At 57.1% G+C, this 20,876-nt stretch overlaps 1 protein-coding gene across 3 annotated transcripts; it reads right to left on the bottom strand.

Moving 5' to 3' along the window:
* Positions 1–1,207: 1,207 nt before the first annotated feature.
* Positions 1,208–15,453, bottom strand: LOC142187831 (phosphatidylinositol 4-phosphate 5-kinase type-1 alpha-like). 3 transcript variants are annotated; one of them, XM_075261662.1, is made up of 17 exons: positions 15,090–15,453; positions 11,696–11,743; positions 11,285–11,331; positions 7,772–7,864; positions 7,568–7,698; positions 7,364–7,481; positions 7,098–7,250; positions 6,250–6,549; positions 3,745–3,950; positions 3,578–3,661; positions 3,081–3,129; positions 2,915–2,999; positions 2,703–2,834; positions 2,499–2,628; positions 2,243–2,290; positions 2,066–2,153; positions 1,208–1,977 (listed from the first exon to the last, which is right to left on the bottom strand). In XM_075261662.1, the coding sequence occupies exons 1-17, from the start codon at positions 15,139–15,141 to the stop codon at positions 1,975–1,977; spliced, it is 1,767 nt and encodes a 588-aa protein (XP_075117763.1). In that variant the 5' UTR covers positions 15,142–15,453; the 3' UTR covers positions 1,208–1,974. The 3 variants fall into 3 exon arrangements, with proteins under 3 accessions (XP_075117763.1, XP_075117761.1, XP_075117762.1); XM_075261660.1 differs by having other exon boundaries at positions 1,208–2,153; XM_075261661.1 differs by lacking the exon at positions 11,696–11,743 and having other exon boundaries at positions 1,208–2,153.
* Between the last annotated feature and the right edge of the window lie 5,423 nt (positions 15,454–20,876).

The raw sequence follows: 20,876 nt of genomic DNA, 5'->3' as shown, positions 1-20,876 counted from the left end.
GTAGAGCCGTGGCTTCTATCACTACACATACAGCCGTGGCTTCTATCGCTACATGTACAGTCGCGGCTTCTATCACTATATATACAGCCGTGGCTTCTATCACTACACATAGAGCCGTTGCTTCTATCGCTACACATACAGCCGTGGCTTCTATCACTACACGTAGAGCCGTGGCTTCTATCACTACACATAGAGCCGTTGCTTCTATCGCTACACATACAGCCGTGGCTTCTATCACTACACGTAGAGCCGTGGCTTCTATCACTACACATACAGCCGTGGCTTCTATCGCTACATGTACAGTCGCGGCTTCTATCACTATATATACAGCCGTGGCTTCTCTCCTCCTCATGCCTGTATTGTCACTCCCACGCCACGTGTCCACCATAAGAGCCGTGGATCTCACTGCACGGACTCTTCTCACTTCTGAGGTTCTGGTCTTGTGCTCTAGAAGTCGGAGTTACATCAGGCTGATAGAAGACTCCCGGACGCAGAATCTATTCTCAGCCCCCGCAGAGCTCGATGATGTTCTCCACAGAAGACACGGATGGAATATTTCAGATGTCGTCTCCGTCTCTTCTCACCTACGATGATGCCTCTTACCAGCCACGGCCCTAGGCTCCCATTCACACCTAACTAGCCAATATCCTGTCTATAAAGCACGTCAGCAGGGACACGGGCCCCGGTAAGAGACCAAGAACCCAACGCTTACTCTGGCTGAGCTACAACGATCCCGTAACCAGATGGGAGAAACTTCTAGAAGGTCAACATCACTCCGGAGACTGGTCCGGGGGTTGGACAGCTGAATGGAGCCCAAAAGTACAAAGATCCTTATCTGGATGAAGGACAACGAGCCTGAGGTCACAGTCGGGACAACTCTGAGGGCTGGAGAGACCAGACAATGGCGTCCACCAACAGCCCCCGCCTGGCCTGAGAAGGCGACGGACACTTATGGGGCAACCCAAGAGGTCAGCTTCTCCTTTTCGATGACGTTGTGTGTTCTCTGTCTGGTACCGAGGCGGGTGATGTGGCAACGTGTGAGACCAGTGATGGCATAGAAGACGTGGAGGGCAGGGTATGGGCGGACTCTCAAAGATGGCCCAGGGCAGACTTGTTGGGTGGGATTGTAATATGGATAGCTCCCCCCTCAGGACAGTCGGGCCGTGGCCCCTCCACATGACGTAGGACACAATTCACACCAGAGCGATGGAGTTTTCAGGTCTCAGTTTATGTGGCCCTCCCCCGTACACTTAAATAAAACTCTCATAAATAGTAAAAACACCAGATGGTAAAGAAGAAAGTGATTATATAAAAGAGGGACCAGAAGAGTGGGGGGTGCAGCAGCGCATGGCAGGGGGTCTCCACACTCCACCCCCCCCCCCGGCCTAGAGACACGGGGGCAGCGGCAGCTAAAGTGCACCGGGTGCATGGCGTGGCCTCACCAACTTTGGGATTCAGTCATTAAAAGAAAGAACAAACAAAGTCTGGGCCGCAAGACCTCCTGCGATGTGAGACCCCGACACAAGGGGGCAGCACTGAGGATAAGGCAAAAAATAAATACAGTGTCGTCTGGGCTTCTTAAAGGGAAATGCAGCTGACTGGCATCTCAGGGGGTCCGGCGTCAGTTGGCACAGGAGCGGGGGGCTCCTTTCTTCCGGCAGCGGTGACGTAGGCAGCAAACGCTTCTCAGTTTCGTTATTTGGTCCGAGTTTACTCAACGCAGCATAAAGAACAGCACAATAGTCCGTGTGACCGGCGGCGGTCTACTCCAAAAATAAGGGATATACTAAAGAGGGGGGGGAGGGGGGCTGCAGATAAGGCGAGGTGAGGAGCGCCCCCCCCCCCCATGTAACATTCACCAGGGTCCTGGCAGAGGTCGAGGCTCCAGGCCCCCCCCCCCCCCCATGTCCAATAATACAGTGTCCCGGACGCTCGCTCAGCTCCGCAGCTCCAGGCAGGAAGGCGGCCGCTCAGTCACTGTGAAGAGACCACCAATGAGGGCACAGACTCACAGCGGGGGCACAGCAGCGGCGCCACCACCAGGCCAGGCAGAGCGGCTACTTACAAAACAGATCTCTGTCTCAATCTGACTGGCATCCAGCGCCGGCTCCTCATCCTCGTCTTCTCCTACTTGTGTGTGTGACTCTGCCGCCCTACAGGAAGGAAAGCGTCATTACAGGAGACCGGATTGACTAGTGACACCCCCCCCCCCCCTCACCCCTTCCTCGGCGCAGCTCCTCACCTCTCTCTTGTGTCCGTCTCCGATTTGTGAACCTCTACACCGACCGCCCTAAAACGAGACAGATCGTGAGCACTCTGCATGTGGAGCCTACCCACCGGCCTCACGAGCCGGCACCCACCAGCCTCACGAGCCGGCACCCACCGGCCTCACGAGCCGGCACCCACCGGCCTCACGAGCCGGCACCCACCGGCCTCACGAGCCGGCACCCACCGGCCTCACGAGCCGGCACCCACCGGCCTCACGAGCCGGCACCTACCTGTGTGCTGGAGAGTTTAACCCTCCACTGCCTAAAGACGATGTAGACAGCGTGGTCGCTAGTGAGTCGCTGGCAGCTTCATCCACTGGAGGGGTGCGGGGGAGAACATCGGGCCGTCCGTAGGGACCACCTGTGGTGACAGATACAGAGTTCAGCGTGAGGAGGTCGGGGTGTGACCACACAGGGCACATGGAGGGCACTCACCCTGATCGGGCTCTGGGCTCAGGTACTGCTTGTTCTCCCCTGTCAGTTGTAGCTGAGTGGGCACGGTGGCCTGTGTGGCCCGGCGGACGATGCCCGGCATTATCCGGCTCTTCTTGGAGGGCGAGGCTTTTACTGTGGAGAGGACACGAGGTCAGTAGGGGGCAGGTTGGGGCGACATTACCCCCCCCTCCCCCGCACACCCCATTACTCACGTGGGATTTTCTTGAACACCGTGTTACACATACAGCGCTGGAACCGTTCGGCGTAGAATCCGGGTCTGTGAACCGAAACTGTGTCCTAAAGGGAGGCAGAACGTTACTGTGACCCCGCCCTAAACCACAGCACCTGAGACACAAGATGGCACCAGGGACAACTCACCCCATCGTGGACCAGCGCCTTCCAGGAGTGCTCCAGCTTCTTAATGAACCTGCCAGGAAACAGAAGACAGACTGAGCCCCGGACCACGGACAGCAGGGGGCGGCGCCGAGCCCTGGACCACGGACAGCAGGGGGCGGGGCCGAGCCCCGGACCACGGACAGCAGGGGGTGGCGCCGAGCCCCGGACCACGGACAGCAGGGGGCGGCGCCGAGCCCCGGACCACGGACAGCAGGGGGCGGCGCCGAGCCCCGGACCACGGACAGCAGGGGGCGGCGCCGAGCCCCGGACCACGGACAGCAGGGGGCGGCGCCGAGCCCCGGACCACGGACAGCAGGGGGCGGCGCCGAGCCCTGGACCACGGACAGCAGGGGGCGGCGCCGAGCCCTGGACCACGGACAGCAGGGGGCGGCGCCGAGCCCTGGACCACGGACAGCAGGGGGCGGCGCCGAGCCCTGGACCACGGACAGCAGGGGGCGGCGCCGAGCCCAGGCACTCACCTGTAGGACTGCAGGACGTCGATGATCCCGATGTACAGCAGCAGGCGCTCTCCTTTTGCGTTACGAGCAGGGATGCCTCCCATCCTACAGAGAAAGAGACCACACAGGGTTAATAAGACCCTCAGGACACAACTCAAGGGAAGGGGCAGGGAACACAAGGGACCTACTGATCGTCCGTCTCTATGGGGCCCCCGCGCCGGGCCTCGCCCTGGATGGACTCCATAGCGGTGGAGTAGAGCGCCTTCTGGGCAGCCGGCTTCCGGTTATCAGACTGCGAGTGACCGTCCACCACGGCGATCTCCTTCTGGGCGTGGTCCATGTTGTGTAAGCCCACCAGTAAGCTGTAGTCCATTATCTTAAAGCTCTGCAGGACCTGGGGAAGGGACACGAAAGAGAGGACACCATGAGAGAGCGGCGAGAACACGAGAAAGAGAGGACACCATGAGAGAGCGGCGAGAACAAGAGACAGAGAGGACACCATGAGAGAGCGGCGAGAACAAGAGACAGAGAGGACACCATGAGAGAGCGGCGAGAACAAGAGACAGAGAGGACACCATGAGAGAGCGGCGAGAACAAGAGACAGAGAGGACACCATGAGAGAGCGGCGAGAACAAGAGACAGAGAGGACACCATGAGAGAGCGGCGAGAACAAGAGACAGAGAGGACACCATGAGAGAGCGGCGAGAACAAGAGACAGAGAGGACACCATGAGAGAGCGGCGAGAACAAGAGACAGAGAGGACACCATGAGAGAGCGGCGAGAACAAGAGACAGAGAGGACACCATGAGAGAGCGGCGAGAACAAGAGACAGAGAGGACACCATGAGAGAGCGGCGAGAACAAGAGACAGAGAGGACACCATGAGAGAGCGGCGAGAACACGAGACAGAGAGGACACCATGAGAGAGCGGCGAGAACACGAGACAGAGAGGACACCATGAGAGAGCGGCGAGAACACGAGAAAGAGAGGACACCATGAGAGAGCGGCGAGAACACGAGAAAGAGAGGACACCATGAGAGAGCGGCGAGAACACGAGACAGAGAGGACACCATGAGAGAGCGGCGAGAACACGAGACAGAGAGGACACCATGAGAGAGCGGTGAGAACATGAGAGAGAGGACACCATGAGAGAGCGGCGAGTACATGAGACAGAGAGGACACCATGAGAGAGCGGCGAGTACATGAGACAGAGAGGACACCATGAGAGAGCGGCGAGAACACGAGACAGAGAGGACACCATGAGAGAGCGGCGAGAACATGAGAGAGAGGACACCATGAGACAGCGGCGAGAACACGAGAAAGAAGGACACCATGAGAGAGCGGCGAGTACACGAGACAGAGAGGACACCATGAGAGAGCGGCGAGAACACGAGACAGAGAGGACACCATGAGAGAGCGGCGAGAACACGAGGACACCATGAGAGAGCGGCGAGAACACGAGACAGAGAGGACACCATGAGAGAGCGGCGAGAACACGAGACAGAGGGGACACCATGAGAGAGCGGCGAGAACATGAGACAGAGGGGACACCATGAGAGAGCGGCGAGAACATGAGACAGAGAGGACACCATGAGAGAGCGGCGAGAACATGAGACAGAGAGGACACCATGAGAGAGCGGCGAGAACATGAGACAGAGAGGACACCATGAGAGAGCGGCGAGAACATGAGACAGAGAGGACACCATGAGAGAGCGGCGAGAACATGAGACAGAGAGGACACCATGAGAGAGCGGCGAGAACATGAGACAGAGAGGACACCATGAGAGAGCGGCGAGAACATGAGACAGAGAGGACACCATGAGAGAGCGGCGAGAACATGAGACAGAGAGGACACCATGAGAGAGCGGCGAGAACATGAGACAGAGAGGACACCATGAGAGAGCGGCGAGAACATGAGACAGAGAGGACACCATATATGAGCCCCCTCCTCACCAGACAGTCCCTCTGGATATATATGAGCCCCCTCCTCACCAGGCAGTCCCTCTGGATATATATGAGCCCCCTCCTCACCAGGCAGTCCCTCTGGATATATATGAGCCCCCTCCTCACCAGGCAGTCCCTCTGGATATATATGAGCCCCCTCCTCACCAGACAGTCCCTCTGGATATATACGAGCCCCCTCCTCACCAGACAGTCCCTCTGGATATATACGAGCCCCCTCCCCACCAGACAGTCCCTCTGGATATATATGAGCCCCCTCCCCACCAGACAGTCCCTCTGGATATATATGAGCCCCCTCCTCACCAGGCAGTCCCTCTGGATATACATGAGCCCCCTCCTCACCAGGCAGTCCCTCTGGATATATATGAGCCCCCTCCTCACCAGGCAGTCCCTCTGGATATACATGAGCCCCCTCCTCACCAGGCAGTCCCTCTGGATATACATGAGCCCCCTCCTCACCAGGCAGTCCCTCTGGATATATATGAGCCCCCTCCTCACCAGGCAGTCCCTCTGGATATACATGAGCCCCCTCCTCACCAGGCAGTCCCTCTGGATATACATGAGCCCCCTCCTCACCAGGCAGTCCCTCTGGATATACATGAGCCCCCTCCTCACCAGGCAGTCCCTCTGGATATATATGAGCCCCCTCCTCACCAGGCAGTCCCTCTGGATATATATGAGCCCCCTCCTCACCAGGCAGTCCCTCTGGATATATATGAGCCCCCTCCTCACCAGGCAGTCCCTCTGGATGGTCTTGCACAGGGCGCTATGCATGTCGGGGTCCAGGAACAGCCCCTCGGGCACATCCTGCATGAAGTCCAGGTCCTTGTAGGTGGGGAAGGTCTTCTCTCGCTCTTTGGGGGAGGCGCGCCTCTTGTACGTGGACCCTTTAAGGTCGTACTTCAGGTGCATCTTCACCGATCGGGGGAGCAGGTTGTTCATCACCACAATTCGGATGTTCTTCCCCCCGGCCTGGACACAGTACAGACCGTAGAACTTGGGCAGGAGAGTGCGAGGGTTCTGGTTCAGATTCTGGGGGAGACAACGGGAGAGAAACCATGTGAGTAGGGGGTGTCCGCCTGTCCATACAGGTACCCCCACCAAGTAATACCCAGTCAGCAGCCGATATACCCCCCACCGTGTAATACCCAGTCAGCAGCTGATACACCCCCACTACATAATACCCGGGCACCAGTCAGCAGCTGATATACCCCCACTACATAATACCCGGGCACCAGTCAGCAGCTGATATACCCCCACTACATAATACCCGGGCACCAGTCAGCAGCTGATATACCCCCACTACATAATACCCGGGCACCAGTCAGCAGCTGATATACCCCTCACCATGTAATACCCGGGCACCAGTCAGCAGCTGATATACCCCCACCATGTAATACCTGGGCACCAGTCAGCAGCTGATATACCCCCTCAGTCCTTACCATGTAATACCCGGGCACCAGTCAGCAGCTGATATACCCCCACTATATAATACCCGGGCACCAGTCAGCAGCTGATATACCCCCACCATGTAATACCTGGGCACCAGTCAGCAGCTGATATACCCCCTCAGTCCTTACCATGTAATACCCGGGCAGCAGCTTCTGCAGGAATTCGGCCTCCTTGTGTTGGACGGTCTTGATGATGAATTCGTCGTCTCCGGACACGTAGAAGAGCGAGCCGCTGGCTCCGGAGTTGGAGAGCTCGATGAGGGGCTCATTACATAGAGAATACTGCGGACACAGAGGACAGCGGCTGATACACCCATATGGGGGCACTGCTCGGGGTCCTCACCACATAACAGCCCCTTCCCTAGTGGCAGGGCACCCCGGGGTCTCCTACTCACCAGATAGTCATCAGGCCGAATGCCAAACAGCTCCCTGAAGTAACGGAAAGCCACGGGGGCGTAAGTCTTAAAGCGGAAGTCATTGTAGTGATGGGCGGGCGTCAGGTTACTGCCCTCACTGTAAGACAAGACATCATGTGACCTCACTGCCAGTGACACAGAGTGGTCAGAGGGGGGCAGCACTGCTACGGGAGGAACACTTACCCAGGGAAGAAGATGCTCTCCACCACATAGAAGTCCTGCATGAGGACGTCTCGCTCAGGCTTGGTGCTGAGGCTGCCCACCGTGTGTGTGATACCCAGCTGGATGGCACCTTTAAGGGCAGAAGACGTGGTCTGAGGGAAGAAGAGGGGCTCCGGTTACTACTCACTACACACAGAATGAGGGGTCCTGACCCTCTGCACCCACCTTCTTATAAGTGGTCTCCCCTGTAGAGTCCACACCTCTGTGCCCAATCTTCTTCATGGTGGGCACTCCCGCCTGAGCCGAGGGGCCGGGTATCTGAGAAAGACACAGACAGACCCAGGGTCACCCTAACAGCTCAATGTGTGGGACCCATATGAGGGGGGCGCGTCACTTCCATTATCCCAAACAGCAGCTACCTATAGGCCCAGGAAGACTGTATAGCACACCAGCACCTGCACACACCAGACAGAATCTCCATAGACACTATACAGGCACTATACTGCAGAGCTGCGCTCACTATTCTGCTGGTACAGTCACTGTGTACATACATTACATTACTTATCCTGTATTATACTCCAGAGCTGCGCTCACTATTCTGCTGGTACAGTCACTGTGTACATACATTACATTACTTATCCTGTATTATACTCCAGAGCTGCGCTCACTATTCTGCTGGTGCAGTCACTGTGTACATACATTACATTACTTATCCTGTATTATACTCCAGAGCTGCGCTCACTATTCTGCTGGTACAGTCACTGTGTACATACATTACATTACTTATCCTGTATTATACTCCAGAGCTGCGCTCACTATTCTGCTGGTACAGTCACTGTGTACATACATTACATTACTTATCCTGTATTATACTCCAGAGCTGCGCTCACTATTCTGCTGGTACAGTCACTGTGTACATACATTACATTACTTATCCTGTATTATACTCCAGAGCTGCGCTCACTATTCTGCTGGTGCAGTCACTGTGTACATACATTACATTACTTATCCTGTATTATACTCCAGAGCTGCGCTCACTATTCTGCTGGTGCAGTCACTGTGTACATACATTACATTACTTATCCTGTATTATACTCCAGAGCTGCGCTCACTATTCTGCTGGTACAGTCACTGTGTACATACATTACATTACTTATCCTGTATTATACTCCAGAGCTGCGCTCACTATTCTGCTGGTACAGTCACTGTGTACATACATTACATTACTTATCCTGTATTATACTCCAGAGCTGCGCTCACTATTCTGCTGGTACAGTCACTGTGTACATACATTACATTACTTATCTTGTATTATACTCCAGAGCTGCGCTCACTATTCTGCTGGTACAGTCACTGTGTACATACATTACATTACTTATCCTGTATTATACTCCAGAGCTGCGCTCACTATTCTGCTGGTACAGTCACTGTGTACATAAATTACATTACTTATCCTGTATTATACTCCAGAGCTGCGCTCACTATTCTGCTGGTACAGTCACTGTGTACATACATTACATTACTTATCCTGTATTATACTCCAGAGCTGCGCTCACTATTCTGCTGGTACAGTCACTGTGTACATACATTACATTACTTATCCTGTATTATACTCCAGAGCTGCGCTCACTATTCTGCTGGTACAGTCACTGTGTACATACATTACTTATCCTGTATTATACTCCAGAGCTGCGCTCACTATTCTGCTGGTACAGTTACTGTGTACATACATTACATTACTTATCCTGTATTATACTCCAGAGCTGCGCTCACTATTCTGCTGGTACAGTCACTGTGTACATACATTACATTACTTATCCTGTATTATACTCCAGAGCTGCGCTCACTATTCTGCTGGTGCAGTCACTGTGTACATACATTACATTACTTATCCTGTATTATACTCCAGAGCTGCGCTCACTATTCTGCTGGTGCAGTCACTGTGTACATACATTACATTACTTATCCTGTATTATACTCCAGAGCTGCGCTCACTATTCTGCTGGTACAGTCACTGTGTACATACATTACATTACTTATCCTGTATTATACTCCAGAGCTGCGCTCACTATTCTGCTGGTACAGTCACTGTGTACATACATTACATTACTTATCCTGTATTATACTCCAGAGCTGCGCTCACTATTCTGCTGGTACAGTCACTGTGTACATACATTACATTACTTATCCTGTATTATACTCCAGAGCTGCGCTCACTATTCTGCTGGTACAGTCACTGTGTACATACATTACATTACTTATCCTGTATTATACTCCAGAGCTGCGCTCACTATTCTGCTGGTACAGTCACTGTGTACATACATTACATTACTTATCCTGTATTATACTCCAGAGCTGCGCTCACTATTCTGCTGGTACAGTCACTGTGTACATAAATTACATTACTTATCCTGTATTATACTCCAGAGCTGCGCTCACTATTCTGCTGGTACAGTCACTGTGTACATACATTACATTACTTATCCTGTATTATACTCCAGAGCTGCGCTCACTATTCTGCTGGTACAGTCACTGTGTACATACATTACATTACTTATCCTGTATTATACTCCAGAGCTGCGCTCACTATTCTGCTGGTACAGTCACTGTGTACATACATTACTTATCCTGTATTATACTCCAGAGCTGCGCTCACTATTCTGCTGGTACAGTTACTGTGTACATACATTACATTACTTATCCTGTATTATACTCCAGAGCTGCGCTCACTATTCTGCTGGTACAGTCACTGTGTACATACATTACATTACTTATCCTGTATTATACTCCAGAGCTGCGCTCACTATTCTGCTGGTACAGTCACTGTGTATATACACTACATTACTTATCCTGTATTATACTCCAGAGCTGCGCTCACTATTCTGCTGGTACAGTCACTGTGTACATACATTACATTACTTATCCTGTATTATACTCCAGAGCTGCGCTCACTATTCTGCTGGTGCAGTCACTGTGTACATACATTACATTACTTATCCTGTATTATACTCCAGAGCTGCGCTCACTATTCTGCTGGTACAGTCACTGTGTACATACATTACATTACTTATCCTGTATTATACTCCAGAGCTGTGCTCACTATTCTGCTGGTACAGTCACTGTGTACATACATTACTTATCCTGTATTATACTCCAGAGCTGCGCTCACTATTCTGCTGGTACAGTCACTGTGTACATAGATTACATTACTTATCCTGTATTATACTCCAGAGCTGCGCTCACTATTCTGCTGGTGCAGTCACTGTGTACATACATACATTACTTATCCTGTATTATACTCCAGAGCTGCGCTCACTATTCTGCTGGTGCAGTCACTGTGTACATACATTACATTACTTATCCTGTATTATACTCCAGAGCTGCGCTCACTATTCTGCTGGTGCAGTCACTGTGTACATACATTACATTACTTATCCTGTATTATACCCCAGAGCTGCGCTCACTATTCTGCTGGTACAGTCACTGTGTACATACATTACATTACTTATTCTGTATTATACCCCAGAGCTGCGCTCACTATTCTGCTGGTACAGTCACTGTGTACATACATTACATTACTTATCCTGTATTATACTCCAGAGCTGCACTCACTATTCTGCTGGTACAGTCACTGTGTACATACATTACTTATCCTGTATTATACTCCAGAGCTGCGCTCATTAGTCACGTGTAGGCAGATAGCGCCCCCATTAGGCAGAGCAGCAGTACTACACTTACCCCCACACTGCCCTCAGACTGGGTGCTCCTCTTCATGGTGGGCGCTCCTGTATGTAAAGAATCAGAGGGTTAAAACCCGGCTCATAAAATCCAATTAACAATCTCAGGATTAATTAATATTCATAACTCCGCCCTAATTATGGCAATGACATCACAACAAGGACACAGCTGTTAATGGTCACTGCTCCAATCACAGCAGGTTAGGAGCGGCATCATGTCTGGTACACAAGGGGTTAATAGATGCTGAATTTTCCCCCCCAGTAGTCACATGACAGCGCACACACAGATGTAGGGGGCGCTGACTGTACATAGTGAGGAGCGGGGGGGGGGGGGGCCCTGCACATCTACACACTGCCCCCTAGGGGAGCACAGTACAAGCTGCATGCAGCACTCCGCTCTGTAACCTGGTACCTCTGTAAGGGATGAGCGCGCCCAGACCACAGCACAGACCATAGCGAGCTGGGGGGAGACAGGAGGACAACCATCATCATCACTGGTCCTAGGAGCTGACACTCTAACTGTATAACCCCTCCCACATCTGTGCTCAAGAGGTGTGGCAACTGTACAGATCAAGGAGAACCCCCCCACCCCAAAATACCCCGGCCCCCCGCCTGACACTATACATGTCCATACATCACCCCCTCACACTATTGGGGGGGGGGGAGGGGGTGCAGAGTGATCACAGGTCCCTCACACTATTAGGGGAGGGGGTGCAGAGTGATCACAGGTCCTCACACTATTAGGGAGGGGGCGCAGAGTGATCACAGGTCCTCACACTATTAGGGGAGGGGGTGCAGAGTGATCACAGGTCCTCACACTATTAGGGGAGGGGGCGCAGAGTGATCACAGGTCCTCACACTATTAGGGGAGGGGGCGCAGAGTGATCACAGGTCCTCACACTATTAGGGGAGGGGGGTGCAGAGTGATCACAGGTCCTCACACTATTAGGGGGGGGGGTGCAGAGTGATCACAGGTCCTCACACTATTAGGGGAGGGGGGTGCAGAGTGATCACAGGTCCTCACACTATTAGGGGAGGGGGCGCAGAGTGATCACAGGTCCTCACACTATTAGGGGAGGGGGCGCAGAGTGATCACAGGTCCTCACACTATTAGGGGAGGGGGCGCAGAGTGATCACAGGTCCTCACACTATTAGGGGAGGGGGCGCAGAGTGATCACAGGTCCTCACACTATTAGGGGGGGGGGGGTGGGGGTGCAGAGTGATCACAGGTCCTCACACTATTAGGGGGGGGGGGTGCAGAGTGATCACAGGTCCTCACACTATTAGGGGGGGGGGGTGCAGAGTGATCACAGGTCCTCACACTATTAGGGGAGGGGGCGCAGAGTGATCACAGGTCCTCACACTATTAGGGGAGGGGGCGCAGAGTGATCACAGGTCCTCACACTATTAGGGAGGGGGTGCAGAGTGATCACAGGTCCTCACACTATTAGGGGGGGGGGTGCAGAGTGATCACAGGTCCTCACACTATTAGGGGGGGGGGTGCAGAGTGATCACAGGTCCTCACACTAATAGGGGAGGGGGGTGCAGAGTGATCACAGGTCCTCACACTATTAGGGAGGGGGTGCAGAGTGATCACAGGTCCTCACACTATTAGGGGGGGGGGTGCAGAGTGATCACAGGTCCTCACACTATTAGGGAGGGGGTGCAGAGTGATCACAGGTCCTCACACTATTAGGGGGGGGGGGGTGCAGAGTGATCACAGGTCCTCACACTATTAGGGAGGGGGTGCAGAGTGATCACAGGTCCTCACACTATTAGGGAGGGGGTGCAGAGTGATCACAGGTCCTCACACTATTAGGGGGGGGGGGGTGCAGAGTGATCACAGGTCCTCACACTATTAGGGAGGGGGTGCAGAGTGATCACAGGTCCTCACACTATTAGGGAGGGGGTGCAGAGTGATCACAGGTCCTCACACTATTAGGGAGGGGGGTGCAGAGTGATCACAGGTCCTCACACTATTAGGGGGGGGGGGGTGCAGAGTGATCACAGGTCCTCACACTATTAGGGGGGGGGGGGGTGCAGAGTGATCACAGGTCCTCACACTATTAGGGAGGGGGGTGCAGAGTGATCACAGGTCCTCACACTATTAGGGGGGGGGGGGGTGCAGAGTGATCACAGGTCCTCACACTATTAGGGGGGGGGTGCAGAGTGATCACAGGTCCTCACACTATTAGGGGGGGGGGGGTGCAGAGTGATCACAGGTCCTCACACTATTAGGGGGGGGGTGCAGAGTGATCACAGGTCCTCACACTATTAGGGGAGGGGGCGCAGAGTCACCCCGGGTCCTCACACTATTAGGTGTGTGGGTGCCGGACACCGGCAGGACCTGATCTACGGGCACAGGTGATGATGCGTGTCTTACATTCCTGACACGTGACGTGATATCCGATGATGTCATTGCTGTCACGGGGAACACGCGTGTGAGACAGCCGAGCGAGCAGACAGAGCCCGGCGCTGCCAAACAAGGAAGGAATGTGGAGTATGCGGCGACTGCGCCAACAGCCTGCGCGTACCGAGAGCGAACCCTGGGCACCAAACATATACAGCAGCCAGAGGGGGCCCCGTACAGCCTGCCCCCCTCCACCGCCAGGGGGCCCCGTACAGCCTGCCCCCCTCCACCGCCAGGGGGCCCCGTACAGCCTGCCCCCCCTCCACCGCCAGGGGGCCCCGTACAGCCCTGCCCCCCTCCACCGCCAGGGGGCCCCGTACAGCCTGCCCCCCTCCACCGCCAGGGGGCCCCGTACAGCCTGCCCCCCTCCACCGCCAGGGGGCCCCGTACAGCCTGCCCCCCTCCACCGCCAGGGGGCCCCGTACAGCCTGCCCCCCCTCCACCGCCAGGGGGCCCCGTACAGCCTGCCCCCCCTCCACCGCCAGGGGGCCCCGTACAGCCTGCCCCCCCTCCACCGCCAGGGGGCCCCCGTACAGCCTGCCCCCCCCTCCACCGCCAGGGGGCCCCGTACAGCCTGCCCCCCCTCCACCGCCAGGGGGCCCCGTACAGCCTGCCCCCCCTCCACCGCCAGGGGGCCCCGTACAGCCTGCCCCCCCTCCACCGCCAGGGGGCCCCGTACAGCCTGCCCCCCCTCCACCGCCAGGGGGCCCCGTACAGCCTGCCCCCCCTCCACCGCCAGGGGGCCCCGTACAGCCTGCCCCCCCTCCACCGCCAGGGGGCCCCGTACAGCCTGCCCCCCCTCCACCGCCAGGGGCCCCGTACAGCCTGCCCCCCTCCACCGCCAGGGGCCCCGTACAGCCTGCCCCCCTCCACCGCCAGGGGCCCCGTACAGCCTGCCCCCTCCACCGCCAGGGGGCCCCGTACAGCCTGCCCCCCCTCCACTGCCAGGGGCCCCGTACAGCCTGCCCCCCCTCCACTGCCAGGGGCCCCGTACAGCCTGCCCCCCCTCCACTGCCAGGGGCCCCGTACAGCCTGCCCCCACTGTGCTAACTAAGCCACAATATACTCTAGGCCCCTGAGAGCCACAATGATACAGCTATAATATAACCTGGGCCCCAGAGAGTCACAATATAACCCGGGCCCCTGAGAGCCACACTGACCAAGCCACAATATACCCCGGCCCCTGAGAGCCAGTCTGCCCCAGACATATTAGTATGGCCCCTAAGAGCCATACTAACTCAGCCACAATATCCCCCGGGCTCTGACGGGGCCACAATATACCCAGGGCCCCTAAGGGCCACAATATCCCCCGGGCTCTGACGGGGCCACATACGGTGCCATGTTTTGGGAGGGGCTCCTCAGTCTGTAGACCCCACCCCCACAGAGTGGCCCTTACCTGGGCTGGCGCCCCCCATGGGCTCGGGGTCTGCGGCCGCCATGTCAGTCATGATGCTCCGCACTCAGGGGCCCATAAACAGAGCGATGAGCAGTCGGGGCCCCACCGATCCGCGGATGTTATGGGGGCCCCGGAATCCTCTGCTGTGTATCCAATACCAGGGGCCCCTCCAATCTCCTCCGTCCAGGAGCCCCCGGGGCCCGAAGTGTCCAGACACCGGGAGGCCTCTCAGCCAGCACACGGCTCCTGGGGCTCTCCGGGGCCCTGTATCTCACTCTCCTGGCCGGTGACGCTCCGGGGCCGCTGTATCCGCTGCTCGCTGGGGCCGCTCCGGGATCTCTAACGAACAATCCGCTCGGTCGCGGTTTCTAGCAAAAGCGCATGCGCAAAGCGCGTTCTCGAGGAGGCGGAGTAACGGTGACGCACGCCGTAACAATGCGAGGCCATGCCTCCGTGACGTAACATCTTGTGCACGTGACCCGGAAGAGGCGACGTACACACACGATCACCTGGCGGAGGCGGGGCTACAACGCAGGCCACGCCCTTTTGTTATGAGCAACCGAGCAACCATAAGCAATGATACGGGGGGAGGGGCGGATGTCCAGGTGTGGAGGAGGGGAGCTGACAACACGTGACCCTACAGAACCCCCATCAGTCTCCGTACACCTCCCCCCCATCAGTCTCTACACCTGCCCCCCATCAGTCTCTACACCTGCCCCCCATCAGTCTCTGCACCTGCCCCCCATCAGTCTCCGTACACCTGCCCCCCATCAGTCTCTGTACACCTGCCCCCCATCAGTCTCCGTACACCTGCCCCCCATCAGTCTCTGTACACCTGCCCCCTATCAGTCTCTACACCTGCCCCCCATCAGTCTCTACACCTGCCCCCCATCAGTCTCTGCACCTGCCCCCCATCAGTCTCCGTACACCTGCCCCCCATCAGTCTCCGTACACCTGCCCCCCATCAGTCTCTGTACACCTGCCCCCCATCAGTCTCTACACCTGCCCCCCATCAGTCTCTACACCTGCCCCCCATCAGTCTCTGTACACCTGCCCCCCATCAGTCTCTGTACACCTGCCCCCCATCAGTCTCTACACCTGCTCCCCATCAGTCTCTACACCTGCCCCCCATCAGTCTCTACACCTGCCCCCCCATCAGTCTCTGTACACCTGCCCCCCATCAGTCTCCGTATACCTGCCCCCCATCAGTCTCTACACCTGCCCCCCATCAGTCTCTACACCTGCCCCCCATCAGTCTCTGCACCTGCCCCCCATCAGTCTCCGTACACCTGCCCCCCATCAGTCTCCGTACACCTGCCCCCCATCAGTCTCTGTACACCTGCCCCCCATCAGTCTCCGTACACCTGCCCCCCATCAGTATCCGTACACCTGCCCCCTATCAGTCTCTATACCTGCCCCCCCATCAGTCTCTACACCTGCCCCCCATCAGTCTCTATACCTGCCCCCCCATCAGTCTCTACACCTGCCCCCCATCAGTCTCTATACCTGCCCCCCCATCAGTCTCCGTACACCTGCCCCCCATCAGTCTCTGTACACCTGCCCCCCATCAGTCTCCGTACACCTGCCCCCCATCAGTCTCCGTACACCTGCCCCCCATCAGTCTCTACACCTGCCCCCCATCAGTCTCTACACCTCCCCCCATCAGTCTCTACACCTGCCCCCCATCAGTCTCCGTACACCTGCCCCCCATCAGTCTCTGTACACCTGCCCCCCATCAGTCTCCGTACACCTGCCCCCCATCAGTATCCGTACACCTGCCCCCTATCAGTCTCTATACCTGCCCCCCATCAGTCTCTACACCTGCCCCCCATCAGTCTCTATACCTGCCCCCCATCAGTCTCTACACCTGCCCCCCATCAGTCTCTATACCTGCCCCCCCATCAGTCTCCGTACACCTGCCCCCCATCAGTCTCCGTACACCTGCCCCCCATCAGTCTCTACACCTGCCCCCCATCAGTCTCTACACCTGCCCCCCATCAGTCGCTACACCTGCCCCCCATCAGTCTCTACACCTGCCCCCCATCAGTCTCTACACCTGCCCCCCATCAGTCTCTACACCTGCCCCCCATCAATCTCTACACCTGCCCCCCATCAGTCTCCGTACACCTGCAGCCCATCAGTCTCCGTACACCTGCCCCCCATCAGTCTCTACACCTGCCCCCCATCAGTCTCCGTACACCTCCCCCCCATCAGTCTCTACACCTGCCCCCCATAAGTCTCTGTACACCTGCCCCCCATCAGTCTCCGTACACCTGCCCCCCATCAGTCTCCGTACACCTGCCCCCCCATCAGTCTCTACACCTGCCCCCCCATCAGTCTCCGTACACCTGCCCCATCAGTCTCCGTACACCTGCCCCCCATCAGTCTCTACACCTGCCCCCCACCAGTCTCTGTACACCTGCCCTCCATCAGTCTCCGTACACCTGCCCCCCATCAGTCTCTACACCTGCCCCCCATCAGTCTCCGTACACCTGCCCCCCATCAGTCTCTACACCTGCCCCCCCATCAGTCTCTACACCTGCCCCCCATCAGTCTCCGTACACCTGCCCCCCATCAGTCTCTGTACACCTGCCCCCCATCAGTCTCTACACCTGCCCCCCATCAGTCTCTACACCTGCCCCCCATCAGTCTCTGCACCTGCCCCCCATCAGTCTCCGTACACCTGCCCCCCATCAGTCTCCGTACACCTGCCCCCCATCAGTCTCCGTACACCTGCCCCCCATCAGTCTCCGTACACCTGCCCCCCATCAGTCTCTACACCTGCCCCCCCATCAGTCTCTACACCTGCCCCCCATCAGTCTCCGTACACCTGCCCCCCATCAGTCTCTGTACACCTGCCCCCCATCAGTCTCTACACCTGCCCCCCATCAGTCTCTACACCTGCCCCCCATCAGTCTCTGCACCTGCCCCCCATCAGTCTCCGTACACCTGCCCCCCATCAGTCTCCGTACACCTGCCCCCCATCAGTCTCCGTACACCTGCCCCCCATCAGTATCCGTACACCTGCCACCTATCAGTCTCTATACCTGCCCCCCCATCAGTCTCTACACCTGCCCCCCATCAGTCTCTATACCTGCCCCCCCATCAGTCTCTACACCTGCCCCCCATCAGTCTCTATACCTGCCCCCCCCATCAGTCTCCGTACACCTGCCCCCCATCAGTCTCCGTACACCTGCCCCCCATCAGTCTCCGTACACCTGCCCCCCATCAGTCTCCGTACACCTGCCCCCCATCAGTCTCTACACCTGCCCCCCATCAGTCTCTACACCTCCCCCCATCAGTCTCTACACCTGCCCCCCATCAGTCTCCGTACACCTGCCCCCCATCAGTCTCTGTACACCTGCCCCCCATCAGTCTCCGTACACCTGCCCCCCATCAGTATCCGTACACCTGCCCCCTATCAGTCTCTATACCTGCCCCCCATCAGTCTCTACACCTGCCCCCCCATCAGTCTCTACACCTGCCCCCCATCAGTCTCTATACCTGCCCCCCATCAGTCTCCGTACACCTGCCCCCCATCAGTCTCCGTACACCTGCCCCCCATCAGTCTCCGTACACCTGCCCCCCATCAGTCTCCGTACACCTGCCCCCCATCAGTCTCTACACCTGCCCCCCATCAGTCTCTACACCTCCCCCCATCAGTCTCTACACCTGCCCCCCATCAGTCTCCGTACACCTGCCCCCCATCAGTCTCTGTACACCTGCCCCCCATCAGTCTCCGTACACCTGCCCCCCATCAGTATCCGTACACCTGCCCCCTAATAGTCTCTATACCTGCCCCCCATCAGTCTCTACACCTGCCCCCCATCAGTCTCTATACCTGCCCCCCCATCAGTCTCTACACCTGCCCCCCATCAGTCTCTATACCTGCCCCCCCCATCAGTCTCCGTACACCTGCCCCCCATCAGTCTCCGTACACCTGCCCCCCATCAGTCTCTACACCTGCCCCCCATCAGTCTCTACACCTGCCCCCCATCAGTCTCTACACCTGCCCCCCATCAGTCGCTACACCTGCCCCCCATCAGTCTCTACACCTGCCCCCCATCAGTTTCTACACCTGCCCCCCATCAGTCTCTACACCTGCCCCCCATCAGTCTCTACACCTGCCCCCCATCAGTCTCCGTACACCTGCAGCCCATCAGTCTCCGTACACCTGCCCCCCATCAGTCTCTACACCTGCCCCCCATCAGTCTCTACACCTCCCCCCCATCAGTCTCTACACCTGCCCCCCATCAGTCTCCGTACACCTGCCCCCCATCAGTCTCTGTACACCTGCCCCCCATCAGTCTCCGTACACCTGCCCCCCATCAGTCTCTACACCTGCGCCCCATCAGTCTCTATACCTGCCCCCCCATCAGTCTCTACACCTGCCCCCCATCAGTCTCCGTACACCTACCCCCCCATCAGTCTCTACACCTGCCCCCCATCAGTCTCTACACCTGCCCCCCATCAGTCTCTGTACACCTGCCCCCATCAGTCTCTACACCTGCCCCCCATCAGTCTCTACACCTGCCCCCCATCAGTCTCCGTACACCTGCCCCCCCATCAGTCTCTACACCTGCCCCCCATCAGTCTCTACACCTGCCCCCCATCAGTCTCCGTACACCTGCCCCCATCAGTCTCCGTACACCTGCCCCCATCAGTCTCCGTACACCTGCCCCCCATCAGTCTCCGTACACCTGCCCCCCATCAGTCTCCGTACACCTGCCCCCAATTAGTCTCCGTACACCTGCCCCCCATCAGTCTCCGTACACCTGCCCCCCATCAGTCTCCGTACACCTGCCCCCCATCAGTCTCTGTACACCTGCCCCCCATCAGTCTCTACACCTGCCCCCCCATCAGTCTCTACACCTGCCCCCCCATCAGTCTCTAAACCTGCCCCCCATCAGTCTCCGTACACCTGCCCCCATCAGTCTCCGTACACCTGCCCCCCATCAGTCTCTACACCTGCCCCCATCACTCTCCGTACACCTGCCCCCCATCACTCTCCATACACCTGCCCCCCATCACTCTCCATACACCTGCCCCCCATCACTCTCCGTACACCTGCCCCCCATCAGAATCTGTACATCTGCCCCCATCAGTCTCTACACCTGCCCCCCCATCAGTCTCCGTACACCTGCCCACCATCATTCTCTGTACACCTGCCCCCCATCAGTCTCTGTACACCTGCCCCCATCAGTCTCCGTACACCTGCCCCCCATCAGTCTCTGTACACCTGCCCCCCATCAGTCTCTACACCTGCCCCCCCATCAGTCTCCGTACACCTGCCCCCCATCAGTCTCCGTACACCTGCCCCCCATCAGTCTCTGTACACCTGCCCCCCATCAGTCTCTACACCTGCCCCCCCATCAGTCTCTACACCTGCCCCCCATCAGTCTCCGTACACCTGCCCCCCATCAATCTCCGTACCCCTGCCCCCCATCAGTCTCCGTACACCTGCCCCCCATCAATCTCCGTACACCTGCCCCCCATCAGTCTCTACACCTGCCCCCCATCAGTCTCTACACCTGCCCCCCATCAGTCTCTACACCTGCCCCCCCATCAGTCTTTACACCTGCCCCCCCATCAGTCTCTACACCTGCCCCCATCACTCTCCGTACACCTGCCCACCATCAGTCTCTGTACACCTGCCCCCCATCAGTCTCCGTACAACTGCCCCCCATCAGTCTCCGTACATCTGCCCCCATCAGTCTCCGTACAACTGCCCCCTTCAGTCTCCGTACACCTGCCCCCCATCAGTCTCTACACCTGCCCCCCATCAGT

The sequence above is a fragment of the Leptodactylus fuscus genome, unplaced genomic scaffold (genome assembly GCF_031893055.1).
Source record: "Leptodactylus fuscus isolate aLepFus1 unplaced genomic scaffold, aLepFus1.hap2 HAP2_SCAFFOLD_247, whole genome shotgun sequence".
NCBI classification, from domain to species: Eukaryota; Metazoa; Chordata; class Amphibia; order Anura; family Leptodactylidae; genus Leptodactylus; species Leptodactylus fuscus.
Note: the sequence above shows the minus strand (reverse complement) of the source record. Positions and strands in the feature narration are given on the sequence as shown.

What these genes read in the sequence shown, in the direction of transcription:
- LOC142187831 (XM_075261660.1), bottom strand. Translation starts at nt 15,141, where the DNA reads ATGACTGACATGGCGGCCGCAGACCCCGAGCCCATGGGGGGCGCCAGC. An exon ending in CCATCCAGAGGGACTGCCTG is followed by an intron (nt 3,951 to 6,249) that starts GTGAGGAGGGGG and finishes TCCCTTCCCCAG; the next exon opens with GTCCTGCAGAGCTTTAAGAT. An exon ending in CCCATAGAGACGGACGATCA is followed by an intron (nt 3,662 to 3,744) that starts GTAGGTCCCTTG and finishes CTTTCTCTGTAG; the next exon opens with GATGGGAGGCATCCCTGCTC.